The 9,272-nt window shown below is 50.7% G+C and overlaps 1 protein-coding gene across 4 annotated transcripts in view; it reads right to left on the bottom strand.

The window, feature by feature from the left end:
- Positions 1-1,318: 1,318 nt before the first annotated feature.
- NT5C2 (5'-nucleotidase, cytosolic II) overlaps positions 1,319-9,272 on the bottom strand; it is a 79,439-nt gene continuing 71,485 nt past the window's right edge. For all 4 annotated transcript variants that reach the window (XM_038757695.1, XM_038757696.1, XM_038757697.1 and 1 more), the window contains 7 exons: positions 8,901-9,008; positions 8,435-8,501; positions 7,084-7,254; positions 5,759-5,810; positions 5,043-5,103; positions 4,702-4,878; positions 1,319-2,839 (listed from right to left, as the gene is read on the bottom strand). In XM_038757695.1, the coding sequence (XP_038613623.1) occupies positions 2,603-2,839; positions 4,702-4,878; positions 5,043-5,103; positions 5,759-5,810; positions 7,084-7,254; positions 8,435-8,501; positions 8,901-9,008 (873 nt within the window). In that variant the 3' untranslated portion in view covers positions 1,319-2,602. The remainder of the gene's footprint in view (positions 2,840-4,701; positions 4,879-5,042; positions 5,104-5,758; positions 5,811-7,083; positions 7,255-8,434; positions 8,502-8,900; positions 9,009-9,272) is intronic.

The following is a 9,272-nucleotide window of genomic DNA, read 5'->3' as shown; positions in this document are numbered from 1 at the left end:
TGCCACCATCCACGGTTGGACGGCAAGACGAATGCTCCTGCTGCCTGGTTTTCCTCGGGAGTTTGATTTCCAAGTCAGTTCGTTACGATTATACGCTCCCACCCCACTCCCGACTCCCCGGTTTAGCGTATGTTTTCGCACCGTTCGTCCCCAAGCAGTGAACAGGGCATGGCACATAGTAAGCGCTTAACAAATGCCACTATTATTACCAGTCCCATCTGCGAGGGAAGAGCGGAATCAGGGAAGATCAGAATCAGGAAACACCTCGGGCTGTTGAAGGGGAAGTGAAGTTGGAGAGCTGTCTGCCGCTCGTGGACCGAACTGATTACCCCAGCTCAGAGTAAGTGCTTAACAAATACCCCGATTATTTCTGGTTCTGGGGGCACCCTCGCTGCTCCCCAAGGAGTTCCAAATCTTATTAATGTTTTCTTTCCAAGTGGCGAGATAAGATAGATCCCAACTTTCTCCTCCTCCTTCCATCAGGGACTTGAACTCTAACCTATACAAAAGCTGCTTACTTTCTGGGCTACTCGCACCGCTTTTCTCCCTTCAAATTCTGAATTGGGTTGCTGTCCTATAAGTAAGTCAGTGAAGGACTATTTGAGAATTTTTTTAAATTCTGTCTTTCCCTCTAGTCTATTAAGGGGGGGAAAAAAAACCCTCACAGGTACCCCTGATCTGAAAGTACCTGAACATGGGTCAACTATTTTTAGTTGACCCATGAGTAAACTGGCTGTAGTTTCCACAAATGGGCTCCTAACCTTGTTCAGTTCATTTAAGGACTTGATTCAGGTCGTAGTACCACTTCTCTTCCCCTTTATATACCTTAGCACTAACCTGTCTATGATGGCACAAATGAGATTATTTTAGCTTGCTCTTGGCATTTCTGTGTAACTCAAACAGTTCCAAGGACAAGCACCTTCTACTAACACTGATGATATTTGTTATCTAATTATCATTATTATTCTAATAATAATATTTAATATCTGCGACTTTCTGGGGGGGGTCACAGAGGACAAGCCACTAAAAAGAAGGAGCCTCAGCAAAAGAGTTCCTCTTGGTCTCACCCTAACCCCTGTTTTTAAAAACAGTGGTTCACAGCAGCTGTTGGACACAGACGGCACATTAGAATGAAATCTGTCTCCTCCCCGTCTTTGGAATAAATTCAAGATGTTCATTAGTGTAGGAGAAGGGTGGTTCTGTCCCACTTGAGGAGGTGTAGGGATGGAGGAGGAAGTACCCTGAGCGTAACAAGTTGGCTGGCACGAAGAGGGTCAGAGTTGATGTAAACTATTTAACAAGGAAGGCTGAGCCGCCCTTTACTAGAAAGATTACATTTTATTGACATACAGAGCTGCTAACCCACCATTCCCATCTCCTGCTGACGCTTCAATAATACTAAAATGGAAAAAAAAGAAATGCAATAGAGTAAAACGAAAAGACTGTCTACCCTCTGTTTAACACAATGGCATCACTGACAAGTTTCGCTACACCACTCCAGGTTAGGATCGGACACGTCCCCAGGTAGAAGATGCCCCACGGCTGCCCGCTGGCCAAATACTCAGATTACAAAACCACTTGGATATTTTCAGCCTAACTGATGGTGCCCTACACTTGAACGCTGATTAAGCGCTTAGTACAGTGCTCTGCACACAGTAAGCGCTCAATAAATACGATTGATGATCTTGGGCCTGTGGAACCCAGGTCCCTAGCATGCAGCGCTCAGTTTTCAGAGCTAGGCTCTCGTGTTTTGGAGAGAGAGAGAGGAAGGGACGGAGGGAGCACGCATTGGAAAGCCAAGGATGTTGACTCCAGTCGTTCCTTCTTGGTGTGGATCAAATTTTCTTTTTGGGCCAAAGTTCTTTCCCCACTTCCCAACTGTAACCGCTATAGTTTGTTCCTCTCCTCCGCCCCTCTCCCCCATCTTTTGGAATAGTGGAACTCCGCGGGGACTGGACCACAGAAATGGAAATCACGTTTCCTTTGAGACGGAGTAAACCGCTGCTGGCAAGTGTGAAAGCGAGACAGAGGGGGCTCTTGCAGTATGGCGCCTGCAGATCCCCGCAGCTTTCTGTTGGGGCTAAAAGTTCAAGCCGAATGCCTCGGCTCTCCCCATCTGACAGAGCAGCGGGCCTTACCTGTCATCTAAGACAGGGAAAGGGTAAGAGCAAACCGAATCCTAGAAAAATAAGTTTTCCTTATCGAAACACAGTGCTGGGGGGAAGGACAAAATGTCAGCTAGAGCCTTTTCTGACAGTCTCCCTCCCTTCCTTCTCTGCCCCCCTGCAGTGCAGCCCCCAACGTACAAACCGAGGACAGGAGGCCAGAGCGCTGGCCCCCCCCCTGCATGCCACTAGTTCACTCTGACTTCAGCCTCAGTTTCTTCCCTTGCAGCCTCCATTGCATGTGGGAACCATCTACAAAACAGGCAGTTAGATACAACTAAAAGGAGGATCTTGGATTACAATCTTTCCCAATTTTGCCAGCGGGCCTCTCCCGGAGTCACCCTCCCCACCCCCTTCCCCAAACAGGGATCCTCCCTTCTCTCCTCCGCACGGCCAGATCGGGTCAAGTGGAAGATGTGCTTCAGAGCGCTTGTTCCTTACTCCTCCTCCTCTTCCTCCTCCTCGTCATCATCTTCATCGTGGCAGTGTGTGATTTCCTGGGGCGCCAGGGCGAAGAGGTTGGGAGGTTTAATCTCACTGATAGAGCGGGTCAACTGGTGCCGTTTATAGTCGGTGTCCTTAAAATCCACCGACGAGCGGTTGCGGGTGGCCAGGGGCGATTCCATCTCATTGATGTCGACGTGCGTGTGCTCCACTGTTGACTCGTGAGGCATCTAAATCGCAAAGGGAGAGGGGCACGGACTCGCAGGCGGCCCTCAACCCTCCCCTCCCCTGCCACGGGCGCCACTGAGGAAGAACCTTCAGCTGAGGAGCCCCAGCCGCACCTCACCGATGCGTCTCCTCAATAACATCTGTTACGTGCTTACTATGTTGCAGGCACCGTGTAATGTCGGCATTTGTTAAGCGCTTACTATGTGCAAAGCACTGTTCTAAGCGCTTGGGGGGGGGGGATACAAATACAGCTGCCAATCGTCAGCTGTGTGACTTGGGCAAGTCACTTAACTTCTCTGTGCCTCAGTTACCTCTTCTGGAAAATGGGGATTAAGACTGTGAGCCCCACATGGGACAACCTGATCACCTTGTAACCTCCCCAGCGCTTAGAACAGTGCTTTGCACATAGTAAGCGCTTAATAAATGCCATTATTATTATTATTATACAAAGTGATCAGGTTGTCCCATGTGGGGCTCACAGTCTTAATCCCCATTTTACAGATGAGGCAACTGAGGCTCAGAGAAGTTAAGTGACTTGCCCGAGGTCACACAGCAAACATGGTGGAGCCGGGATTTGAACCCATGACCTCTGACTCCAAAGCCCGTGCCACGCTGCTTCTCCCTGTGCTAAGTGGTGGGCTGGAGACCAGCAGATCATGTTGGTTACAGTCTTAATACCCGTTTCACAGATGCGGGAACTGAAGTTCAGAGAAGTGAAGTGACTTGCCCACAGTCGCACAGCAGACGAGTGGCAGAGTCAGAATCGGAACTCAGGTCCTCCTTTACAGTTTTCCTACAAGGCGGCGGTTGTTGTCGGGTCCGACACCGCGCTGCCGCTGTTGTCGGAAGGGCCTCGGTGCGTTTTACCCGAAACGCACAGAGAAAATGTCCATATTGCCTTGCCGCAGACTACTTTCGCAAGTAGCCTCGGCGAGGAGCCCACTGTCTGCGCCTCCAGGCCTGGGGAATTTCCCAATGACCACCATTCTGGGTCGGATGTGCACTGTACCACCCCTCCTCAGGCTTGGTGGTTTTCCTCAGTTGGCCAATAATAATAATAATAATAACGATGGTATTTGTTAAGCGCTTACTATGTGCAAAGCACTGTTCTAAGCTCCGGAGAGGGTACAAGGTGATCAGGTTATCCCACAGGGGGCTCACAGTCTTAAACCCTATTTTACAGATGAGGTAACTGAGGCCCAGAGAAGTTAAGTGACTTGCCCAAAGTCACACAGCTGACAGTTGGTGGGGCCGGGATTTGAACCCACGACCTCTGACTCCAAAGCCTGTGCTCTTTCCACCGAGCCACGCTGCCAATGAGAGCCAGCGTGTCCGAAGGGAAAACAGGACCTTGAAGGAGGCCGGAGCTCTGAGCCAATCAATCAATCAATCAATCGTATTTATTGAGCGCTGACTGTGTGCACAGCACTGTACTAAGCGCTTGGGAAGTACAAGTCGGCAACACATAGAGACAGTCCCTACCCAACAGTGGGCTCACAGTCTCGAAGGGGGAGACAGAGAACAAAACCAGACTAACAAAATAAAATAAATTCCCAGCCCCTTTGAGAGGGATCTAAGAATTACCCCGCCGGACTATTAACTTAAAAATTCCACCCGGCAAAAAAGGGTCACCATTAAAAGTTGTAGCTCGCTCTCATTGTAGTCTGTTCTGCTCATTAGAAGCCTCTGCCCTTTCCACCTCAGAGCGCTTAGAACAGCGCTTGGCATATAGTAAGCGCTTAAGAAGTACCACTATTATTACTGTTATTAGTATTGGGAGCCAAAGACCTTATCTTTACCTAATTTTCCTGGCTCTGCCCCGGCATTTAGCGTGACCAAAAGTTGCGAATGACTAAGGACTTACCAGGACGTGGGCAGCCCTGAAGAGGTAGCTGAAGGGGTAGTAGAGGAGGTTGATGAACGAGGCCGCGTAGAGGTCTGCGTAGCGCATCACCTGACTGGCAAAAAGCGTCTGGCGGGACCCGCTACGGAACAGGCTTCCCATCATCCCGTAGCACATGTCCATGTCGTGCGTCACTTTCTAAAGATGGGAGGAGACAGGAGGAGATACGCTGTGCTGCTGCAAGATTAGCCATCAATCCCTTGGACTATTAAAAATAAACCAAAAACTCCTTAGAAATGTCAAGTGTCGAAACCGGGCTTTACAACCTTTCCCTCTCAAACTCAGCACCGCGGGAACTATACCTTAATGCGCCTCTGGATGGAACTGATGTCGGGCCGTTCGTTGCTGCTGCTGTCCAAATGCCTGGGAGCCAAAGGAAAGCCAGATGAAAGGCCCTGGCACTCCTCCCCTCCTGGCCCCGCTGTTCTCGCACTCTGGTGATGATGACATTTATTAAGCGCTTACTAGGTGCAGGGCACTGTTCTAAGCGCTGGGGAGGTTACAAGGTGATCAGGTTGTCCCGCGTGGGGCTCACAGTCTTAATCCCCATTTTGCAGATGAGGCGAATGAGGCACAGAGAAGTGACTTGCCCAAAGTCACACAGCTGACAATTGGTGGAGCCGGGATTCGAACCCACGACCTCTGACTCCAAAGCCCGGGCTCTTTCCACTGAGCCACGCTGCTTTGGGGTGGGGGAGAAGTCTCAGGCTCCTGGGGTAGAGACTGGCTAACATGGATTGAACCCCTGGTTTGTGGGGCAGGGCCCGGTTATTCCCATTTCTGGGCTTTTCCTTCCTGCACGGCGTCTCGGTCAGTAGCTTTGCCCCTAGCCTCACCCCCCCCCCCCCACAGCCCAGGAGCTTCGTGGGGTTTAGGGCTAAAGGACAGCCAACTTGTACTTCCCAGGCGCTTAGTACAGTGCTCTGCACATAGTAAGCACTCAATAAATACGATTGAATGAATGAATGGATATTGTCGCCCCAAAACAACCTTCCCCAAACAAACCCCTGGGACTCACTTGTACAGTTCTGCCAAGAAGATGTCCAGGCTCTGGAGCTCTTCAAAAAGGGCTGAGAATGTGTTGGAAAAGCCAAGAGAAAAATGGATAGGGTTAAGAATGGAAAAGTGAGAGGCCTTGGAGCTCCAGCGGCTATCCCAAAGAGCACTGGTCTGAAGCCAGTGTGGCGGGGCAAGGGGACGAAATGGCCCACTCACCCTGCCGGAAGGAGCCAGAGGGCACTACCCCTCTTTGCAAAGCTCACTCTAATTCCTCCGAGTTTAGTTTCAATGGGTAGCAGACACCCCATTGGATTTCATCCTTCCTGCTGTACGTGGGTGAAACTGGAGCTAATACAGTCCTCCGAGGCCAATGACTTCTTGCGGTTCCACCCAACTTCTCCCTCAAATTGGCAGCCCCCCCCAAAATTGGGGCCCTGGGCAGACAACAACCCCCACACCAGTCCACCATGGTTGGGGGTGCCTAGGCCACTGTCCCCCCCCCTTCCACTCACCCCCCGCACCAGCCTGGACATAGAGCACGAGTGAAAATTTAAAGGCGATCAACTTGGTTTCTTAAATTTGACCGATTCGGAATGGCATGGCAGTCCAGCTGGAAAATAACATGCCCAGGGAAAGGTGACGACATAAGCTCTCCTCTCTGGGACTTCCCAAGCGCTTAGTACAGTGCTCTGCACCAGTAAGCGCTCAATACAATTGATTGATTGATTGATTGGTCCTTTCCCCGAGGGGAATGAATGCCCAGGGAAAGGCAATGCCACCACCTGGGAGGGCTGGCTCAGGAGTGCATCTGTCTGCCAGACAGGCAACCGCCTTCACCTCCCCTCCCATGGTGTGGAGAAAATGATCACCTCCTCTCACCTGGCCTGCCTCAAAGGGGCCAGCGACTCCCATGAGGAAAGGATGTATTTAGATAGTTTACTGTCAGTGCCATAGTCCCGGACTCAAAGAGATCCTGGGCTAGCGGCTGGCTACAGGAGGCATGGCAGGTGAGGACTGAGAAGGAACAAGGGGGAGAGTTGGGTTGGAATCTGAGCTTGAAAGCAGGACATATTCCATAATCAGAACTGCTCTTTTCTTCACCTCCTCCCCACCTGCCCTCTATTTCCCCTGCCTCCCTCTGGACACAAACCCACGCTGCTAATAGCTTAGCTGCTAGTTTGTCGAACAGGAAGAGGAGGCAGAAACAGCAGGGTCCACTCTGAAATGCAGCACGGCACCCAGGGTCATCCTGGAATAGGGGACTAGCTCCGCATCGATCCCGGAGGGGCACTAACAAGACCCGTGAAAAGGAGGAAAAATGAAATCTGAGCAATTGCTCCTTACAGCTTTTGTCAGTCCAGACATGCAGCTCCTGGGCAAGTTCAGGGATCACCAGGAAGGTTCTCCAGCCCTGCCTTTTCTTAGATTTTAAGATATCGCCGAAAATGTGGTCTCCGATATACAATATATCCTTGCCTTTGGCACCCAGAAGGTCACAGATGGTATCGGATGAACCTGAGGAGGGACGGAAATGTAAGGAAAGAACAATTTGGATTAAAATATAATGTGCTTCACACGTCAAACCTGTGATTGCATTAACAGCCGCAAACGCACCCACCAGGGAGCAAACGGGTCAGATCACCGCGGGCGTAGGGCCCTTAAGTGTAGTCTAGAGATGTGAAGTTGGAATTGACAGAGTTGGGGACAGACAGTGTGACAGTTGAAAGAGATAAGTTGAAGATAATGCCAAGGTTATGGACTTTTGAGATGGGGAGGATGGTGGTATCGTCTATAGTGACAGGAAAGGCTCAGGGAAAATAGTGAAGATCAGAGAAGGTGGGAAGAGGAGATCTGTTTTGGGCACGTGAAGTTTGAGGTGTCGGCTGGACGTCCAAGCAGAAATGTTCTGAAGGCAGGAGGAAATGGGGGACTGCAGAGAAGGAGAGAGGTCGGGGCTGGAGAGGTAGATTTTGGGAAGCCGTTGAAGCAAATAAGTTCTCCAAGGGAGTGGAGGTAGATGGAGAATAGAAGCGGGCTTAGAATTGAGCCTTGAGGGACATCAGGGAAATGGGTAGCCTTGGAGGTTTTTGAGGAGTGGAGAGATTTGGGCCAAAAAATATTTTAGAAAGATGGAAACAGAGGGTAGTGTAGACTGCAGCTGGGTGCAGGGGAAGAGAGAGAGAGAGATCAGGGTCATTTGAGTGGAGAGAAAAAGAGAAGAGCCAGGAAATAAAGTGGAGAAAAGGTTGGCAAGGCTGAACCAACATGAATGAAGGGATAGGAGAGCACTGGGGAGCCACTTAGGGAAGTTTCCACCTGATGGTTTCTATTTTACCAGTAGAAGAATCGGCGGGGCAATGAAGGGTCACAGGGGGGACGAAGAGGAAGGCAGTTAAAGGTCTGGAATAATTGACGGGGACTATGGGCGAGAGAGGCGGAGCTGCGGTGTGGAGCAGAAGAGAGGACTGGGTCCATAGTCTAGGTGACTTTTTTAATGAGAAGTTGGCCCGGACTCGGGAGCTCTTCCAGAAATGTGCTGCAGCAGCAGGAGCAACGGATCACAGGGGAAACGTGGGGCCGGAGGGGAGGGGAAGGTCAGTGGACCTCAAGCGAGGGACAGGAAACTTGAGTTCAGGAGTCCGAAATTTCCGTTTATGCTCTTTGCAAAGACTAACAGGACAAACTTGTGACTTACCTCCCGAGTAGACTATGCCATGCTGCAGGGGGCCTGTATAGGTGCCAATTTTTAATTTTCCTGTTTTCTGCAGAAAGAGGTAAGACACGACAGTGATGAATGGAAGTCACTCTGATTCCCCATCATCATCATCATCAATGGCATTTACTGAGCACTGTGTATGGGGCACTGTACTAAGGGACTTGGGAGAGTACAATTCAACAGAGTTGGTAGACTTACATGTAGAGGGCAGGGAACACGGTCTACCAAATCCCTCAGTCTCCTCTCCAGGTACCTGTCTCAACCATCTTTATTCTCCCAATCCAAACACTTCTGCCTGCATGCCTAGTCAGTCAGCCCACCTGATGGCAAGTCTCCCCTCTGGGCACGCAGAGCTGGATTTAAGAAATCTCCCAGATTCCTCTGACAGGGCATTCCTTTGGATGGTAGAGCTTTTGTCATTGGATTCACGGCCTTTCCCACTTACAGTGTCTACCTGTCGCAGTACCGTGCCTTCCCCAAAGAAGAGTGGTTTCCTTGCGTCCACTAGGATCAAGTCGAAATAGGACTGCCACGGGCGATGCAGGCTCCCCGGCTGGCGGAGGAAGAAAAACCAACAAGTGAACCCAAAATGGCATCTGTTGAAACCTGGAGCCCTTGAACCAACAGGCGGTGGGGGAGCGGGGTGGGGGGCGAGCACAGTCGTCCACATTGCTCTCTCAGAGCAATTGGAAAGTGCTCCACCTGAATTAGGGCCCCTAAGGAGAGGGTCTGACCAATCTCTCAGTGCTCCCCCTTCTAGACTGTGAGCCCACTGTTGGGTAGGGACTGTCTCTATATGTTGCCAACTTGTACTGCC

The sequence above is a fragment of the Tachyglossus aculeatus genome, chromosome 16 (assembly GCF_015852505.1).
Source record: "Tachyglossus aculeatus isolate mTacAcu1 chromosome 16, mTacAcu1.pri, whole genome shotgun sequence".
In the NCBI taxonomy this organism is placed as follows: domain Eukaryota; kingdom Metazoa; phylum Chordata; class Mammalia; order Monotremata; family Tachyglossidae; genus Tachyglossus; species Tachyglossus aculeatus.
The sequence above is the reverse complement of the archived record's forward strand: the minus strand, read 5'-3'. Positions and strand labels throughout refer to the sequence as shown.